Source organism: Rutidosis leptorrhynchoides, chromosome 8 (genome assembly GCF_046630445.1).
Source record: "Rutidosis leptorrhynchoides isolate AG116_Rl617_1_P2 chromosome 8, CSIRO_AGI_Rlap_v1, whole genome shotgun sequence".
In the NCBI taxonomy this organism is placed as follows: Eukaryota; Viridiplantae; Streptophyta; class Magnoliopsida; order Asterales; family Asteraceae; genus Rutidosis; species Rutidosis leptorrhynchoides.
Window position 1 is genome coordinate 27,356,953 of NC_092340.1, and position 21,608 is coordinate 27,378,560.

At 38.6% G+C, this 21,608-nt stretch overlaps 1 protein-coding gene and 1 pseudogene across 1 annotated transcript; both read left to right on the forward strand.

Moving 5' to 3' along the window:
• The first annotated feature begins 8,219 nt into the window (after positions 1-8,219).
• Positions 8,220-10,478, forward strand: LOC139863251 (uncharacterized). The gene is made up of 5 exons (XM_071851890.1): positions 8,220-8,901; positions 8,956-9,105; positions 9,612-9,799; positions 9,980-10,020; positions 10,103-10,478. The coding sequence occupies exons 1-5, from the start codon at positions 8,220-8,222 to the stop codon at positions 10,476-10,478; spliced, it is 1,437 nt and encodes a 478-aa protein (XP_071707991.1).
• A 4,573-nt stretch (positions 10,479-15,051) lies between these two features.
• Positions 15,052-21,608, forward strand: part of LOC139863252 (uncharacterized) — a 29,847-nt pseudogene continuing 23,290 nt past the window's right edge.

The window sequence follows — 21,608 nt, forward strand, 5'->3', positions numbered from 1 at the left end:
GCGAGAGGTCGATGTTGGATAAATGTGCAGGTCACGCGCTTCCCTTACACGCGTATATCAATAACGTATTGTATGCTGGAGGGATATCCAAACATTGGACAGATCTGAACTACTATCCTCACTTCAGTCGTCATCTGCAAGGTATGCAAAGCTTTTTACCTTCTCATATTCTTCATCCTCCTTAATGCTCCTACTCTTTGTTAACAACAATTTCCTTCTCCGAGTACCTCGAGTTTTCTTCTACTTTTGTAGTGGTGGATCGCATGCCTTTAGGGAAAGATTTTTCTACAAAGCGCCCCGTCCCTGCAGCTTCTACTTCTGGCCCTTCGCATAAGAAGAAGAAGAAGAAGGTTGCGGCGCAATATGCTGACTTGCCCAAGCGATGTCCTCGCGGGAAACTCGTTCCTCCTCCTCGTGACGCGCCTGCTCCGAAGAAGTGCAAAAGACCTGCTGCTTCTTCCCCTCGAAGCGCGCTCGTAATGGTATGCTACGCATGTCATTTGTTACTTATTTTGTTTGCACTTCGGCATTACTCTAATTGTTATTATTCTGATATAGATGATGGGTACGGTGGTAGTGCGAGATGGAGCGCGGATAGGCCTCATCCTTCTCCCATTCAGATCGACAGTGACTCTTCTGTCGAAAGGCAGCGCTCAAACTCGGCGGGTTCTTGTAAAGGTAAAAGCGTCCAAAGTCCCAGGCCGAACAACGAGTTCGACGATGAATTCGGCGTGATGAGGGATACCATAATGCGTCTCTGTGCTAGGCTTGACAAGGCACAACAAGCAAACAATAAGATTCAAGCGCAATTGGATCGCGCTAAACTTCAGAATAACGATCATGAGGAGACTATTCGCGTGCTACGTGCTCAGTGCGCCGAATTAGAGCAGCGAGCGAGGTCGGCCACTCACGAGTTTGAAGTGTTGAAGGCAGGTCTACCTCGTATAGTGGATCATGCCTTAAATAGCACTGCCGTGAATGATCGATACTAGAATGCTTTAAAAGCTATACAGGATGTCGAGCGCCTGCACTTTTGGGATATCATAAAGGAACACATTCAGGTGCCCACTATTCTTCCCAAGGATTTTCGAGACTGCCTCATTCCTGGAGCATGAAAAATTGCTAGGGAGGCCTGCAGAGCGTTACATCACATCCCCATTCCCCGGATTGAGGAGTTGTTGCGCAACCCGCGAGTTTCAGCACGAGAGTTGATAGATTCTGAGTTATATTTTTGCTTTCTAATATCATAATGCGTTGCTACGCGTGTAACATTTTGTATCAAGTGTATTTTTCGCAATAAGTGGAAAATGTATTATCGCAATGTAAGCTTGTGATGTGCTTAATTTTCGTATTCTTGTTTCATTACTTGGTACTTATTGTTATTTTATACTCTCGGCGTGCCGTCGCTAACCTTCATGTGTGCTGATGTGCACTCAACACACACTTTGGCTGCTTGCCTTTAATCGCATCGAAGAGTCTTCCAAACATTAGTTTGGGACTGTGGTCAAGCGCGACCAACATTTTTTTTGTTTAGAGTCATGACTTGCAGATCCTTAGGTCTGCTCGGGTGGAACTAGGTCAACCCAATGACCGTTGCTCTCCGTATATAAGTCTAGTCTGTCGCCAAACAGACTTCTGCCACGCGGGAGCTAGGGAAAGTCATCCCTTAAGTAGGCAGGAACGAGCTAGTATTTTACTGTGCGCGTGCAGTTCAAATCATAAAGCTATTCAGCTCCGAGAGGCACATGAAATCTTAACTGAAAATGACTTAATGCTTTAATATAATCGAAAAACGAGTTTACAATAGCGCCGTACACGGTCGACCTACAAAGGCGCGTTTTTTAGTAATTACATGTAAGTCTAGACAAAGTAGGTGATTGATCAAGTCTCCTATTTTCTATATTACATGTAGCATTTTTTAAGCGCGGTAGCATGCCAGGTCTGCTTGATTGGATTTCCTATAAGCTCTGCCAGTTTGAAAGTTTCAGTGTTACTGATCCCAATGACCCTGTAAGGTCCTTCCCAATTTGGCCCTAACTTTCCAGTGTTTTGGGCCCTTCTTGCTTGATTGTCGCGCCACACAAGGTCTCCTACTTTGTACGTTCTTGCCCTTACGCGCTTGTCGTAATATTTTGCAATGCGCTGCTTGTTGGCGGCTTCTCGGATGGCCGCCATCTCCCTGCACTCCTCCGCGTAGTCCAGGTTAGTTCGCAATCTTTCATCGTTCTCGCCTTCGATGTATGACAAAATTCTTTCTGTTGGAACGGTTATCTCCGCCGGGATTACTGCTTCTGAGCCGTACACCAGACTGAATGGTGTCTCACCTGTACTGTTCTTGTGCGTCGTTATGTGTGCCCATAAGACTTTGGGTAACTCATCTACCCATCCGCTGCGCTTCATCCCCAACCTTGCTTTGATAGTGTACACAATGTCTCTGTTGGTGACCTCGCATTGACCATTGGCCTGAGGGTGCGCGACGGAGGTGAAGCGTTGTTTGGTATTCAGATCTTGGCACCAGCTTCGGAAGGGATTACCTTCAAATTATGTACCATTATTGCTAACAATCTCATTAGGCACGCCGAACCTGCACACGATGCTTTCCCAGAAGAAATCTCTAACTTGTTTACTGGTAATAGTGCGCAATGGCTTTGCTTCCACCCACTTGGTGAAGAATTCGATAGCTACCACTAGGTATTCAGCGTTTCCCGAGCCCTTTGGGAAAGGCCCCACTATGTCGATCGCCCACTTGCAAAATGGCCACGGTGATACGAAAGGTATCATGGGATGTTGAGGCGCTCTGCTGACGGGCGCGTGTAACTGACACTCCTGGCAAACTCTAATTCTTTCAGCTGTGTCAGTGTACATTCTAGGCCAATAATATCCTAGTCGCTTAATCCTCTCAGTGACTGTCCTCCACCCAGAATGCAACCCGCGGGATCCTTTGTGAACCTCATCGATAATCATAGCAGCCTCTTTAGGTCCTACGCAGCATAGGGACACGCCTAAATAAGACTTTTGATATAAAATTTCCCCTTGCAACTCGTAGTTTGGCGCCTTCACCCTGATCTTCATTGTTTCCTTCTCTCCTTCGGGTAAAGATCCGGTTCGCAGGAATTCTATGATATCTGTCATCCAAGTCGCTTCTTCTTCAATAGATGCGATTGTAGTTTCTGGGTCTACGGACTTCGTGAAGACCTGCGCTACTAATATTTTCTTTTCCAGGTGATTGAAGGTAAGGGCCGCTAGTTTACTGAGCACATCTGCCTGCTTGTTCTGGCTCCTGGGAATTTGGCTGATCCTGAAGTCGACGAACGCGTCAGCTAGAGAATGAACCAAATCCTGGTATGATTGCATGGATTTGTCATTAGCGTCAAAGGTGTCGTTTATCTTATTGGCGACTAGCTGTGAATCCACGTAGGCTTGTAGCTTCTTTATTCCTAGCTCTCGAGCTATGCGCATTCCTGCTAACAACGCCTCATACTCTGCCTCGTTGTTTGTCACCTTAAAGTTAAATCGTAGCGCGTACGTATGCTCTTCCTGATGTGGACCTGTAAGGATTAACCCTGCGCCGGCGCCTTCAGAGCTTGCAGCACCGTTCGTATAGAGCTCCCACAGTTTGAGCGGGGGCATGGAAGGCGGCTCAGGATCGTCTATTGCTGGCATATCAGCGGACGTTTCGGCTAAATAGTCAGCCATCACCTGCCCCTTGATAGCGCTTCTAGCGCAGTATGAGATTTCATGCTTACCTAGCTTTATTGCCCATTTGGTCAGCCTACCTGATATCTCGGGCTTGTAGAGTAGTTGTCGAATAGGTTGATCAATGAGCACCGTTATCGGATGTGCTTGGAAGTATCTGCGCAGACGTCGTGCGGTAACGAAGAGCGCGTACACAAGTTTTTCTATGGGGCGATAATTCAGCTCGCTTCCTGACAACGCTTTGCTGACGAAGTAAATTTGGCATTTAGGTGTCTCCTCGTTCAACAACTAACACGGAGCTAACAGCTTCCCTAGATAACGCGAGGTAAAGTTATAGGGTTTTGCCTACAATCGGCGTCGTTAGCGTCGGGAGGTCTTTGAGGAGTGCCTTCATCTCCTGGAACGCCTTTTCCGCTTCGTCGGTCCACTTAAAGTTTGACTTCTTAGCGCAGTCCTTCAGGGTGTGAAAGAACAGGAGTGATCTTTCGGCGGCCTTGGACAAGAATCGCGTCAACGCGGCCAACTTCCCATTGAGGCTTTGAACTTGCTTTTTTGTTTTAGGGGAAGGTATTTTCTCAATTGCTTCTATTTTCTTTGGGTTAGCTTTGATTCCACGCGGAGTCACAATGTGTCCCAAAAAATTCCCTTCCTCTTCTCCAAAGCTGCACTTGGCCGGTTTGAGTTTCATGTTGATGCTTCGGAGCGCATTAAACGTTTCAAGTATATCGGCCAACAATTGTTCCTCGGTATTGCTCTTAATGACGAGGTCGTCAACATACGCCTCAAGGTTGCACCCTATCTGCTTAGCGAATGCCGTATCGATAGTGCGTTGGTATGTAGCGCCCGCGTTCTTCGATCCAAAGGGCAACTTAGTGTAACAGTATATCCCTTGGTCTGTGTGGAACGCGGTTTTCTCTTCAGACTCTTCCACTATTTGTATTTGGTGATATCCTTTATAGGCATCCAGGAAACACTTGAACCTAAAACCAGCAAGCGACTCTACTTTCCAGTCTATTTCCGGCAAATGATAGTTGTCTTTGGGGCAAGCTTTGTTAATGTATTTAAAATGAATACAGAGCCGCCACGTTCCATCCGACTTGGCCACCAGCACAGGTTTGGCTACCCATGTCTGGTAATTTACTTTGTGCAGTATGTTGGCTTTGACCAGCTTATCCACTTCTCAGCGCAACCACTCACTTCTCTCTGGGGCAATTGGCCGCTTCTTTTGCTTGATTGGGGTCAAATTGATGCTGGCGCGGAGGTGGTGCTGCGCTATCTCTCGAGGTACTCCAGTCATGTCAGCGTCGCGCCAGCAAAACACGTCAGAGTTAGCGATGAGGATGTTCCGCAGCTTCTCCTTAGTCTCGTGTGTAAGGCTCCCCCTATCTTTACCTTCTGTTCCGGATACTCGGGATTGACTATAACCCATAACTCATTTGCACCCTTTTCTTCTGGAGTGGCACTACCCTTATCAGTAACAGACGCGCATAAGGCGTCCAATGGCGTTGACTCGAGGGTGGCAACTCCTTGATCCGTCAGGAATCGAAACATCCCGTGAATTTTGGACGGTATAGTCCCAAATTTCTGAATGGAAGTCCTCCCTAGTATAGCGGTATATCTAGAATACGAGCGCACAACACAGAATTCTATACTTTTGGTGCGCTTCTTTGATTTATCTCTGATGTCTCTCAGCTTGAGATTCAAATCCAAGATTCCGATAGGCCACGCTGATTCTCCGGAAAATATGGATAAAGCCGTAGTCGGAGGTTTGATGGCTCGCCTCACTGTTGTGGGTAGCTGCCGGAAGCAATGCTCGTACATGATGTCGACGCTACTGCCGTTGTCCATGTGAAGGCGCTTAACGCCGTATCCTGACTCTGGCAGATATCCCTGCACTGCAATTGGTGCGTAGGAAGTGTTGATCATCTAAATGGCAGGAAATGATATCTCCGTCATCCTCGAGCCCCCGTCAGCACCAGCTTTGCGCTTCATTCCTAGCTGTGGTCGGCAGTTGGCCATTGAATGCATTTATTTTTTCGCAACATGTGCCTGTATAGAAAAGATAAATGAGAAGTGGACATATAGAAAAAAGATCAAATCAAAACCTTTTAACTTGTATGTTCCACAGATGGCGCCAAATGATCAAGCATAGAATAATCGGGTCGGGTTCGGTCCATGCTTGACATCATTAAGAGGGGATTTAAGGGTCAATTGAGTTTAACTCTCCGGTTCGAAGTACCGTGAATAACCCGTTGCGAGATGATGATCTCAACAGGGGTGGTTAAACATAGACCCACCATCGGCGGGTAGTCCGGTCATTAATGGCTCGCACTAGGTGGTAGGATTTATGTTCGAGGAACGTTACCTGTATATCAAGGATGTCTAGTGGGATGCTATAAATCCGGTAGCGCGGGTGAGGGAGGCGTTATGTAAACAGCGCGATTGATTCGTACGGGTATACTAAAAATAGTATGTGTCTAGTTTTCCAGAAATCTCAGCTTCTTGCCTTATGATTCGAGTCCATTATTTATAGCTACACTGCCATCCATTCATTGGGGCCACGTGTTCTACGTTACTTTTTTGCATGTACTGCCTGATAACTTCATGGAGGGGACCAGGGAACAGTACTATTACCTTTTTTATTACATGTCGGCCCTTTGTACAGAGATCGTGATAAGTACGGGACACGCCATCTTTTTATAGCGTGCCATCATTAAGTTGGCGCCCCTGACGCACATTTACTTGCGCCAGTAGTGCAATAGCGCAGAGGGCATGCACATGGTGCAAGTGTGATGCGCAACATGAGCCAATCGGGTATGCGTATCATTACTTAGGTAAGGTCATTGAGCTTGCTTAATGATCTCGTATATGGTATGACTTAGCTTAGACACTTTGGATGTCTATGTATGTATGCATTGCAATAAGGTTAGCTTAGGCATATGTGTATGCCTATGGTCATGTTTAGCTTAGGCACAATTACTAGGTTGACCTTAGTAGGTTGTGTCTATGGTAAGGAATAGAATCGGAATCGATAGTAAGTAGGCAACCTTCGGGTTGGAAAGGTTAAGTGATGTATTGTTTATGTTTAATGTTATGTGTTCTTTTATTCACCTATAACTCACTAAGCATGAAAGCTTACCCCTGTGTTATGTTTATGTTTTAATAGGAAAAAAAGGACACCGTGAAGGTAAGGAGCCTATTTGAGGATAGTGGAGCATCGGTCTTATAGTAAGTGGAAGTGCAAGTCCCTATTTTGAATCTAGCTCTAACGATACCGCTTATCGACGCTAAGACTTTTGTACCCATAAACTATGTTCATCTTGAAATTTGGGTCAAAGTGTTAAGTAAAAGTTATGTAAATGGGTCGGGTGCGACTAAATGATTTCCGTAACTCTTAATGATGTTGAAACTATTTCGTTAAGTTTGTTAATGTATTGCGATGATTAAAAAGGATGTTGTGTGATGTTACAAGTTGTGAAAGTGTGATTCTAAGGCCAATTAAGTTCAGCACCAGCGACAGCACAGGGCCGCGCCGCGAGCCCCTAAGCCGCACCGCACCGTTTAGAGTGTTTTGGGAACAGGAGAACTGAACAACTGACCTGAATTCCTTTGTCTGGCCGCACCACGCCCAGACTAGCCGTGCCGCGGCATATCACTGGGTTGGGTGGTCAACTCACTTAAAAAAAAATTATCATTTAAGGGCATTAAAAGTTGGTATCAGAGCTATGGTTTAAGGGACTTGGATAATTCACTATAGGGATTATCTGGGCTTAAACCATCGTTGATAGAAGATAAGCGGTTTAGGACTTGCATGATAGATAAGTTTAAAGGGTTATGCCATGCTCCATAGGAAAGAGTTTATTGACGAGACCTATAGTGTGGTTCTAAGATTGTGAATGATTTGAACAAAGAGTTTAATGCTCATTAACCATGAGTCATAAATAATCAAGTGCTTAATAGGATGGTGTAATGACGACCGACCATCGCCATTACATCATTATAGTACGCATGAACATCTACTATGGTCATGGTGAAATGAGTTGAATTTTAATTTGGTCACTTAAGTTATGCTCAATTGTTGATACATGTGTTTGAACTAATGGGTTGGACGTATTATTTCAGAATGGCTATTGTATCTCCTAATAGAAGCAATGAAGAGGACGACGAGTACGTTCACAACCCTTCAAGGGAGTCCATCGAAGACTCGCAATCTGAATCTGATGAAATTTCAATGGAAAATGATCTTTCGGGACAAATAGGGCAAGCCTTGGTGCGATACACCCTAACTCTCCTAGAAAAAATAAAGAAGTTGATTAATGAGCAATTAGATGAAAAATTAAAGACTCTTATGACGAAAAATCCCGTGTTAAGAGGAGAAGGGGGGAAGTGGGGTGGGACAAGAGGAAGTATAAGTTCCAAAATAGAAGGATGAGCGTTTTGAGTTCAAAAAGTTTGCAAACTGTCATCCACCGGAATTCCATGGTAAAGTTGATCCGATTGTTAGTCAAAGATGGATCGACGAGATGGAAGAAACTTTCATGTTGTGTGAATGTCCTGAACACCTAAAGGTAATTTACACGGCACACCAAATGAAGGGCAGTAGTTATGAATGGTGGAATTTTATAGTTCAGTCACATGGACGAAATGTGGCGACAAGTTTTCTGTGGGAAAAATTTCGTGAAATGTTTATGGATCAATTTGCTCCACCTGCCGAAGTTAGTAGGTTAAAGTCCGAATTCATGAATATTGAACATGGGAGTAAATCCGTGACCGAGTTCAATGCCGAGTTTAATGATAAGGGGTCTCATTTTTGCCCGAATTTTGTTTCAAGTCCTAAGTTAATGATGGACCACTATCATGAGAAGTTAAACCCTGAAATACGTGAGTTTATCGATAATGGTACGTATAAGACCTTAGCTGAAATGATGAACAAGGCTCTTGTGTGGGAACATGAACTTAAGAAGAAAGCCGCGTTTAAACAAAATTTGGATCAAGATTCAAAGTCAATGCAAAATATGAGCCCGAAGAAAGGTAAGTTTAATTCCGACTCCCCACAAAAGTCAAAAGGTGCTTTCACGCCGGGGAAAGGTAGTGGTAAAGAAGTAAAAACGTGCAATAGGTGTGGTAAAAATCATACGTGCGAGTGTAAAGCGGGTACTACCGATTGTTACTCATGTGGGAAACCGGGTCATAGAGCCGCCGAATGTCCTAAGAAAGGAAAACAATGTTATTACTGTTTTGAAAAGGGTCATTTTTAAGCTGAATGCCCGGAATATAAGAAGGATTTAGCAAGTGGTGGTGTTAAGAAGGAGGTTAAAAAGGAACCAAAGACAAGTGATAATCGACCAAGAGCCCGAGCTCATCAGATTACCGCTCTCGAAGTGAAGGAATCCCAAAATGTGGTGTCAGGTACCTTTATTGTAAACTCTTTACATGCGCTTCCGGTGCTACACGGTCGTTTGTTTCTTATTCTTTTTGTAAACATTTTGACATGACCCCAAGTATGTTAGAGCATCCTTTAGAGGTAGAGATAGCAAAAAATAAAACCGTTATGGTATATAGTGTCATTAAGGGATGTGAAATTATTTTGGATGATGAGAAGTTTGCTATAGATTTAATACCCATGCATATGGGAGAATTTCAAGTAATTGTAGGTATGGATTGGCTAGATGACAATGAAGGAATAATATTATGTTGAAAGAAAATTGTACTAGTTCAAGCACCAAGTGGAAAGGTTATTTGGATTTATGGGGAACGGGCTAGACGTGCTATTCCTATATGTACGTATTCTAGAGCCAAATGATTTTTGTCCCATGAGTGTTGTGCGTTCCTGGTGCACGTGATCGATGATTCAAAGAAGGTTCTTGGAATAAATGATGTACCTATGGTTAATGAGTTTCCGGATATGTTTCCAGATGAATTGCCCGATGTTCCTCCCGAACGAGAAGTAGAGTTTCGAATAGAGTTGATTCCCGGAGCCACGCCAATTGCCAAAGCACCATATCGACTAGCTCTGTCGGAAATGAGGGAAATGATGACTCAACTACAAGATTTGATAGATAAAGGATTTATTCATCCTAGTAGCTCACCTTGGGGAGCTCCGGTTCTATTTGTGAAAAAGAAGGATGGAACAATGAGAATGTGTATCGATTATCGTGAATTGAATAAAGTCACTATTAAGAATAAATATCCAATACCGAGGATAGATGACTTGTTTGATCAATTACAAGGGGCATGTTTCTTTTCAAAGACAGATCTAAGGTCGGGTTATCATCAATTAAAGGTGAAGGAAGAGGATATCCCTAAAATGGATTTTTGCACTAGGTATGGTCATTATGAATTCGTGGTAATGCTTTTTGGGTTAACTAGTGGTAATGCCTTTTGCGTTTATTGATTTAATGAATAGGGTGTGTCGACCGATGCTCGATAGGTTTGTGATTGTATTCATTGACGATATTTTAGTATATTCTAAAGGGGAAGAGGAACATGTGGTGCATTTACGAAAAGTGTTAGAAACTTTCAGGAAAGAAAAGTTGTTCTCTAAGTTCTCTAAGTATGAGTTTTGGCTTCCCGAGGTTCAATTTTTAGGACATGTCATTAACAAGAAGGGTATTTGTGTTGATCCATCGAAGATTGAAGCGATGATGAGATGGGAACCGCCTATGAATCCCACCGAAGTTAGAAGTTTTCTTGGGTTAGCGGGGTATTACCAACGGTTCATACAAGATTTTTCTAGAATAGCCACCCCACTCACAAAGTTAACCCGTAAGAATGTGCAATGAAAATGGGAAGAAAAGCAAGAATAAGCATTTAGACTCCTTAAAGAGAAAATTGTTCAAGCTCCTATACTAGTTTTACCGGAAGGAAATGAGAATATGACGGTTTATTGCGATGCTTCTAAGAAAAAGGTTTGGGTTGTGTGCTAATGCAAAAAGGGAAAGTCATAGCTTATGCTTCTCGACAATTGAAAATACATGAAAAGCATTATCCCACCCATGATCTAGAATTAGCGGCCGTGGATTTTGCCTTGAAAATATGGCGTCATTATCTTTATGGTTTGAAAATATGGCGTCATTATCTTTATGGTGTAAAGTTCTCCATCCATACCTATCATAAAAACTTAAAGTATTTGTTTGATCAAAGAGATTTAAATGATAGGCAAAGGAGAGGACTCGACTTGGTGAAAGATTACGATTGTGAAATTTTGTACCACCCCGGGAAGGCTAATGTGGTGGCGGATGCTCTTAGTAGAAAGTCGAGCCACCAAACAATTAAGGTAATGAGTTTAGTCATGGTAGTATCACCCCAAATATTTAATAGTATTCGAGCAGCGCAAGATGAAGCGTTAACCCCCGAAAATGTGAGAAAAGAAAGGATTAAAGAGCAAGTGGGTGATTTTATGGTAGATTCACGTGGTCTAAGGCTTAGATATGGAAGAATTTGGGTACCTTTACAAAGTGGTGCTAGAAGTGAGCTCCTTGACTTAGCTCATAAATCTAAGTATTCGATTCACCCCGGTGCTACAAAAATGTATAGGGACCTATAGAGAGATTATTGGTGGCCAGGAATGAAGAGAGATATAGTAAAGTATGTTTATAAGTGTCTTACTTGCCTCCAGGTAAAGGCCGATCATCAAATGCCGTATGGTAAACTTCAACCACTAGAGGTACCGATACGAAAATGGGAGCATATCACGATGGATTTAGTAACCAAGTTGCCTAAGACCCCTCGGAAACATGACGCCATTTGGGTTATTGTTGATAGATTGACTAAGAGTGCATTATTTTTGGCAATAAGAGAAGCTTCATCATCCGAAACAATGTCTAAATTATATATGAATGAGGTTGTTGCAAGACATAGAGTGCCGTTTTCCATCGTTTCGGACCGTGACACTCGATTTACCTCGCGATATTGTAGGAAATTTCAAGAAGAGATGGGTGTAAGCACCGCGTTTATGTAACGACCCGACTTTTTCGACTTATATTTATATTTTATACTTTCACAAAACTGCGCATTTGTGCGTACTGAGTTAGATTTTATTCTGGGATCATTATTTATGATTAATTACTTTCGTTAATTCCTTACAACGTGTTTTTAAGTACTTAGTTACTTAACATGATCCTTGAATGCATTTACGACTGTTAGTGTCACTTATTTTTTAAAACGAGCTACGTACTTGGTACACGTTAAAATTTTGTCATAATTGGAATATTATGACTACGTAAACATAATTGTTATTTATTTATGACAATTACTTGGCTTGGTGGTTTATTAATTACGCTTAGTGTTTACTAATGCTCACTAGTAGCCTTATTGGACTTAACACCTTAGTGGACTTCCATGGCCCAACCTACTCAAGTAAAGGACTTATTTAGTGGACTAATTAATGGACTAACTAGCCCATGAAACATAAGACAAAACCCAATAGAATGTAAGACAAAGTTTAAGCATGCTAGTGTACTAATACTTACACATTTTAACATTATGTCCCATGCCACCCAACATTAGCCTACACCACCATGTACTACCACCCATGCCAAGCAAATGGTCCCCCCACCCTACCCATGCTAACCGTCGGCCTTTATGGCTCCCACCATCACCACCATTTCATTTTAAACATCTTATTTCATTTCAAAAACACACTCTTTTTCTCTCAAGTTTCTCTCTAACTTTTCTCTCTAAATTACTTGAAGAACTTGAAGGTTTAAACTCTATTTCTTCTTTTTTTGCTCTCATAATCGAAATCATTATCATCTTTTTATTATTTTTGGATTTTGGTTTTTGTAACTTAAATGCTCATGTTATCTTGCAATCTTTAATCACTTGTATGATAAAGAAGCAAGAACAAGGATCAAAGCTTTGTAGCTTTTGGTTCTACATGAAACTTATAATAATCTAAGGATCAATTACTTTGAGATCCTCTTTATGTTCAAGTGTTGGAACTTTAAAGTTCATTTTATGAAGATTCAAGCTTGTAACTTGATATCTCTTTATATAAAGGATCCAAACTTGAACTTGTTTATCTTTAACTTTAAATTTATCATTTATGTTTATGAAATTCGATTTATATAAGTTCCTTGGTCAAAGATTTACTTGTTAACTTTGATCTCATGAATCTTGTAACCAAAGTCTAACTTTGAATATTCAAGAACAAGAAAGTTTAAGCTTCCTAGCTTATAACTTTCACTCATCTAAAGTTGATCTAAGTTATGTAACTTATGGTCATCTAACTTGTTAAAACAAGAGTTCATTAACTTGTGTTCACTTTACTTTACAAGATCTAAGTTTCATAACTTATAGTTGTGTAAAAGTTGAAAGACTAAGTGTTATGACTTAGAGTTTCACAAGAACATGAGATCTAGACTTTTTGTCTAAGGTCTTGATACTTAGCTAAGATCTAAGTTCCATAACTTAAGGTCTTGCTTATTTAGTTTGATTAAAAGTTTATAACTTAATAGGACTTGTACTTGTGTTGAAACTAAGAAAATTGAGGTAACTTTGGTTCATCACCTTGCTCAAACTCTCACATGAGTTGTGTTTTAATTCTTAGTCTTGACTCTTGTGTGTTGATGGTTAAACCTTGGTCAAAGTGATGCTAACACATCAATGAGTTGTACACTTGAAGCTACAAGCATCAAGGATGAGAACCGTGATGAGCATCAAGCACCAAGAATCCCACCGGAGCACTTGATTACTGTTTTTATGGGTCTGATCATGCCCCTGGGCTTCTGGAAAAGTTGATTTCCAGATAGTTCGGTTTGAGTAGATGACTTTTCATTTAAGACTCGTCTTAATCCGATATATGGTTTAGGATTTATAGCCTTTCGAAAGTCACTATGCCTTTGTAACGTTGTGCTGAAATTTCTGACCTACTCGCACTTAAACCGTCGCCACGATCAAACGAAGATGAGTTAGGATCTGAAAATTGGTCAGTAGTTAGAAACTCACATACAAAGCCATGGCCACTGACTACGAGTCTTTTCGATTTGTATAGGGGTCTTAGCAGCTGAACGAAGTCAGCCTTTGTTTCGATCTCTATTCTTGATTGAAAACTTACTTTACTTTTTACGTACGATGATGATGATGATGATGATACTTAAGACTTAACTTACGTACTTTCAAACCTTTGGGAATGAATTACTGACTTAGTAACTTTTGACTTAGGTTGAGGACCATTCGGACCGACTTACTTGCTTACTTATCTCGTATCGATTTTACTGCTTATTCACTGTGAGTTATAGCATCCCTTTTTACTTCAACTATTTTGGGACTGAGAATACATGCGCTTTTTATGTTTTACATACTAGGGACGAGTACTTAAACTTTATATATGTGTGGGTTATACAACGGCATAAACTTTCCCCTTAGCTCGGTAACGTTTAGTCATTGGTTTTTGAACCAGTGAACGCGAATCTTAGATATGGATCCATAGGGTTTGACATCCCCACTCGGGCTAGTTGCGCTAGCATTTAACGGGTGTTTAATACTTCGAGAACATACGCACTCGCCAAGTATACTTTTAGGGGGTATTATTACGTTAAGTTAGTTACCGGGTGCCCACGGATAAGCATATACTTTATCATACTGATTTGAAATACTGATTTGAAACGCTGGTTTGAAGCACTGAAATCTCGTGGCCTACATTACATTACTCATTACAAACAAACTATAGCTCACCAACATTCGTTTTGACTTTTTAAGCATGTATTTCTCAGGTGCTTAGACATTGTTGCTTTCGCTGTTAGACTTGCTGCTATAGTCTTGGTGCTATAGACTTGCTGTTATAGACTCGATGTGTTAGACTTCCGCGGCATTATTTAGAGATGTCTCAATCATGGAACTTTTATTTTTGCATTCACAACTTATGCTACATTTGAACAACGGTTTTGTAATGACCTTTGAGTCACGTACTTATGTTAATGCTTTCTATTCGTAGAAGCACGTTATCGTTTGTAAACATTTGATTTCGGTAAAGACGTTACCTTTTCATGAATGCAAAACTTGTTTTAAAACAGCATATAGTATTGTAACCGTGTAATGGACCTGTTGTTGATGATCCGTACACGTTAATTTTGTACGGGGCGTCACAGTTTCACCCACAAACGGATGGTCAAAGTGAGCGGACTATCCAAACTCTTGAGGATATGTTGAGGGTGTGTGTCATTGATTTTGGTGGTAGTTGGGATACTCACTTACCTTTAGTTGAATTTTCATACAATAATAGTTATCATTCTACGATCGGAATGGCACCTTATGAGATGTTGTGTGGGAGAAAGTGTAGGACCCCAATATTTTGGGGGTGAAGTGGGTCAAAGAGAATTGGGAAGCACGGAAATAGTGCAATAAACAAACGAAATGATAGATCAAATTCGTGAAAGGATGAAAGTGGCACAAGACCGACAAAAATCGTATGCGGATAAGAGAAGGAAGCCGATAGAATTTCAAGTGAGGGATAAGGTAATGCTTAAGGTTTCCTCATGGAAGGGTATAATTCGTTTTCGAAAAAGGGGAAAATTGGGTCCAAGATTTGTGGGACCATTTGAAATAGTTGCGAGAGTCGGGAAGGTAGCTTACCATTTGGCCTAGCCCGATGAATTGAGTAACATACATGACACGTTTCACGTGTCATAATTAAGAAAGTGTTTGGCGGATGAATCAACGTATATCCCACTTAATGAAATTGAGGTTGACGATAAGCTAAGATATGCGGAAAAGCCAATAAAGATTTTGGATCATAAGGTTAAGCAATTAAGAAATAAGTCGGTGACATTGTTGAAAGTTTTATGGAAATTTAGAAAGGGTTCCGAATGTACGTGGGAACCCGAAGAATGGCTTATAAAGTATTATCCATCGTTGTACCAAAAGTGGTTCGCAAGGACGCGAACGATCAGAGGGGGGGGGGGGGGTGAGTTGTAACATCCCAAATAACTAAGGTAATATTTTATGTAAATTATTGTTACATTATATGTAAGTGTTATTTTTGTATTATAATGGGTTAATATTTAAAGCTCGTTAAGTTAAAGATAAGAGGGACCAAGTGTGCAAAGTTAGTTTAAGGACCTCCCATATTATAGTTTTGGTGGGGAGGGTAGAAAGTGCAAATAAGGCAAAGATAATTAATTAAAACATGTAAAATGCTGAAAGTTCTTATCAGTTGCAAAAAAATAATCCAGAAAACTAGTGTGTGTGTGTGTGTGTATGTGTGTGTGTGTGTGTCGACTAGCACCAAGAGGAAGAGGAGAAATCCTTAATTGGAAGAATTAAGCACATGCAAGTAGAAATTCATGTAATTAAGTGTGCCTTGATCATCATAGCAAGTTGCAATCCTTCAATCTCTTCTTCATTTGTGCACAATTAGGGTTCATAAATCCTAAAGACAAGGTATGAACTTCTAAGTCTTTTGTATCACTAAAGTGGGTGTTCTAAGTGAATCTCAAGTTTATAAATTGTTATTATTGTGAATGTGCACATTTGTATGATTTAAAAACGAATTTTAATTGATGTTTGGATGTAAGTTCATGTATGAACTTGCTATTTGAATGTGTGAAATGAAAAGGGTGAATTTGGTGTTGCTAGTAGTCTAGAATCAAGTCATGCACACTAGGTGTTTGATGAAATGCCTCAATGAAGATGATTATGAGATTTAGCTAAATTGTGAAGAAGAGAGGTTATGTTTTAAATTGTTGAAATTATTATAAGTAATTGTTGTTAAGAATGTTAAGTTCTAAATTGTATGGATTAAACTAGAGAACTTGAGTATTAAAGAAAAATGATACTTTATGAATGTTCATGTATTATGATGAGTTAAAAAGGGGATTAAGAAAGATTAAGTTCAAATGTGTAAGTATATGAAAGTGTTGTAAGCAATTGAAAGATGTAAATTCGTTTGAATTATGTTAATGATGAGATTAGCTCATGTATAGGTGCTAATCAAGACAAAGGAACTTCAAGCGACCAAGAAATCTCATTTAACCAAGGTGAGTTTATAGGGGGTAAATTGGGTGGGTCAAGAGTGGCTTAGTGTTCCCGGATTGCATCAGTGCAAGAGGGTGACGACTAAGTGCACTAGATGGTTAGCTTAGATAGGATTATTAGGCATGCCTAATAATTGTATCTATGGTTGATGATTAGCTTAGGCAAGGTCATTGAGCTTGCTTAATGATCTCGTCTACGGTATGACTTAGCTTACACACTTTGAATGTCTATGTATGTATGTATGCATTGCAATAAGGTTAGCTTAGGCATATGTGTATGCCTATGGTCATGTTTAGCTTAGGCACAATTACTAGTTTGACCTTAGTAAGTTGTGTATATGGTAAGGAATGGAATCGGATCCGATAGTAAGTAGGCAACCTTCGGGTTGGAAAGCTTAAGTGATATATTGTTTATGTTTAATGTTATGTGTTCTTTTATTCAGTTATAACTCACTAAACATGAAAGCTTACCCTTATGTTATGTTTATGTTTTAATAGGAACGAAAGGACACCGTGAAGGTAAGGAGCCTATTTGAGGATAGCGGAGCATCGGTCTTATAGTAAGTGGAAGTGCAAGTCCCTATTTTGAATCTAGCTCTAATGATACTGTTTATAGACGCTAAGACTTTTGTGTGATGACCCGGAAATTTCCGACCAAATTTAAACTTTAATCTTTATATATTTCCGACACAATAAGCAAAGTCTGTAATGTTGAGTCTCAAAATTTTTGAAACTATATTCATGTAATTATTTTCCCTTTTGACCATGCTCGACGATTCACGAACATTTATGTGTATATAGATATATATATTATATATAGTTATAGTAATTGAAAACGTTAACAAGGTATTAGATGTATAATACTTTACATAAACGTGTTTGTTTCGATATTTGTTCAATATCGTTATTGATGGAATTAAAAGATAATATCATATGATTGAATTATCAAATACATTGAATTATGATTACGAGTCTCAGTTATGAGGTCCACTTTGATTTGAGAAATCTGTCATTTTTAACGGTATTCGGAATAAATGGTGAAGTGATTACAAGTAAGAACGAATGTGTCAATTAACGAGAACCATACAAATGTTAGTGGAGATTCCTGCCTGACTTTCAATGCATGTTTTACAATGATTGTCTCGTATCTCTTGATAAGTTAATATTCAAACTAAAATAAACGGTGATCCGAAAATGAGTTCTATAAATTTTAGGCTTACTAAAAATGTATTTAGGATCTAGTTATTAAATTTTAACACTTTTTATATTTTTCCCAGAATTGAGAGGGACAGTTGATGTAATTTTTATTTAATAAATTAATGATCGAATTTTATACCATAATGACTGAAATAAATAAAGGAATTTAATTTAAAAATTTGGGATTTTATCTGAGTACTTTTTATCCGCCACTAATTAACAACGGAGTATGAAATCCAGTCCGTAAATGATGATGGTAATGGTAATCGCGATGAAGACGATGATGATGAATCCGTATGAAGTGTGTTTGATCGAAACCTTCTTACACCCATTTAATCGACTGATTTATACAGTGTTGGGCTTATAGGATCGATCAATTAAATGGTTTGATGATTTGGGCTTCTTTTGAACTTGTGAATACTTGGGCTTATGAAAGTAGTGTTAGGCCGAAGGATTGGGCCAGGTTATAAGATGAATACGAGATAAATTTACGTATGATGCGAATAATATCAGAAAAATAAGATAGCGTGAATGGTTAAGGTTGTTATCGGGTTAGCGGGACGTCGCGGGTTCAAACCCGGACTTGGGCATTTTTTTAAGGGCTACTTCTTTGAGGTAGTTTACTTATTACTCATTATTATTATTATTATTAATTATTATTATTATTTTTATTATTATCATTACAAATATTAAAAATATAATTATTAGTATCATTCATACAATTAATATTATTATCATTATTGTTAGTATTGGTAATATCATTATTATTATTATTATTACTATTAATATTATTATCATTTTTATTATTGAAATTATCATTATTATTAAAATTATCATTTTTACAAAAATTATCATTTTATTATCATTAAAACTATTTTCATTATTTTCATAACTATAATTACTATCATTATTAAGTATTTTTACTATTATTATTATAAAAATACAATTTTTATTTATTATTAATATTATTTTACCAAATAAATATTAGTTTCATAAAAATATATTTAGTACATATAACATAACTATATTAATATTCTTAAAGTGTATATAAATTAAATATACATAATTAATTAGTAAAACCTATAAATTATTAACAAACATATCACTAATAATAAAATATAAATCTATTTGTTTACTATTATATGTGTTAATATATAAAATTGAATATAGGTTCGTGAATCTGAGGCCAACCCTACACTTGTTCAATATCGTCATATGTATTTTACTACAAAATACAGTATTGTGAGTTTCATTTGCTCCCTCTTTAAATGCTTTTGCAATATATATTTTTGGGACTGAGAATACATGCGATGCTTTTATAACTATTTTACGAAATAGACACAAGTACTTAAATATAGTTTCTTTTATGATGTAGCGCAGATAGCGCTAAGAGATAAATTATTTCAGATAAGAATAGTCATGAAAATATCTTCAGAAATATCGAGTATATTTATAATGAAAGATACGATGATATCTTAGAATTTTTAATATCAAAGGATGATGAAGAAGATTTGTCCGTAAGGGTTTAGAGTCAGGAGCAAGATATTCGTTAATGACTTCAGCAGACACTGAATCATTTGGATTCTTTGAAGGCAGGTTTAGTCTTTGTGATTTGCTCAATCAGTTTTTTTTTTCAGTATCAAAACTTTTGAACTTTTTCAGTATGTTGCTCTTTATTATCAAACTTTTGACTGTTTAAACAGTCTTCAGTTTTCGCTGCTTCATCAGCATTTTCAGAACTCAGAGATCTGATTCGTAAGCTAGAGTGCTTTTCAGGAATTCAGAGATTCCGAATTGAAATTCATCGGTCCAGAAGATATACGTTATATATAGATATATAACTGTTGACATAGGAACGCTGCGAAATTCGAGAATTAATGATTAATGCTTCCCGGTATTTGGTATGGCAACTATCGCTACAAGATGTCGATGAGTACATGATAGGGTTTCAATAAATAAATATAAAAAATTTTAGGAGAGATTTAAGCCAAGGAGCAACGAGGTTGCTGGTACGTCTGTTGGTAATATTATAGAATATAAAAGGTTTCCCGGTAACAATAACAATGGCAAACATATATATCCAAGTTATAATAAGGTTGATTCAAACGAAAAGTCGAAGTTGACTTGCTGGAGCTGTGACAAAACTGACTATTGTGAAAAAGAATTGAAATGTTATTTTCTGTAATAACAATGCCAAAGGAGCTAGCACAGATACGTGTTAAACCTTTACTCAGGTTCCAAGAGTTTTTTTTTTTTTAGGTGCATAACTATATGCATAAATCCTTTCATCCGTAGATGAGATGCAGTTGGTTCATTCTCTCGATTGAGGTGTTTTCAAGAATTATGAAAGGTTTGAACTCAAATTGGAATCGTCAAGATACAAATGAGGTTTAAGATGAAATCAAGTGGCAAACTTGAAGAAATGTTTAGTTTCATATGTTATAATCAATATTTTAATTCATTTTAATCGTCCAATGTTGGTAGTCCACTGTTAATAGTCCACATTTAATAATTCAATAATTCATATGTAGTTTAATATATAATATTCGAATTAATTAATACGTATCGTGACCCATTGTATACATGTCTCAGACTCGATCACAACTCAAAGTATATATATTATTTTAGAATCAACCTCGACCCTGTATAGCTAACTAAAGCATTACTGCATATAGAGTGTCTATGGTTATTCCAAATAATATATATATATGCGTCGATATGATATGTCAAAACATTGTATACGTGTCCCGATTTATCCGGCGATAATTAAAGTGCGTAAAATAAATGACAGAAATTAAATGACAATAAATAAAATTGCGAGAATTAAAATTGCGATAAATAAATTGCGATAATTAAAATGTAATAAGGAATTAGGAACAGTTAGCTAGGAACAGTTAGCTATGAACAGTTAGCATGGATTCTTAACAGAATTCCTCATAGTCAATTTGTTTGTTTCTAAAATATTTTATTTTGTCCAACGTTTTTTTCATTATGCCACTTGTTGAATTCTGATATGTCAAAATCAAAATATGAAATTGAATGAAAATGGTTATTCTGTGGTGAACGGATACATATATCTGTGGATGTAAGTAGGATAGTAATTGACTGTCGAATCAGGTTTGAAGAGTGTACAGTGTAACTTATTAATGTGAAATCTAAATATTCCTCGGGTATTACCTACCGGTTAAAATATCTTCACCATTAACAGTTTGTACGAAAGAATTTTTAATTACAATCTTTATGAAAATATACTTACATATATATATTTTCTTCAGATGAAATCATGGATTTAATGAGTCAATTATGATATTAAACTCATTTGGTTTTCGGTTGGAATTAGAATGAATAATCTCTAAAACTTTAGAGATTACATAATCGCCATGTAGAACGAAGATAAATGATGTAGAACGATTCATAGAATGATGATTAAGTTTGAGGTATGGATTGTGATGTTGAGACGTGTGATGTTGAAACTTGGGTTGTTGGTGGTACCGGTGTTGATGTTGGTGGTACTGTTGGTGCCGGTGGTGTTGTTGAAGCTGGTAAGTTTTGCACCATATTTTCCAAATTTATTACTCGAGCGCGAAGCTCGTTGACTTCTTCCATTACTCCAGGATGATTGTCGGTCGAAACGAGCGGATGAATAAGGTTTAGAATTTTAGATAGAATATAATCGTGGCGAGATACTCTGGAAATGAGTGTGAAAATGGTGTTTCGAATGGGTTCACCGGTAAGTGCTTC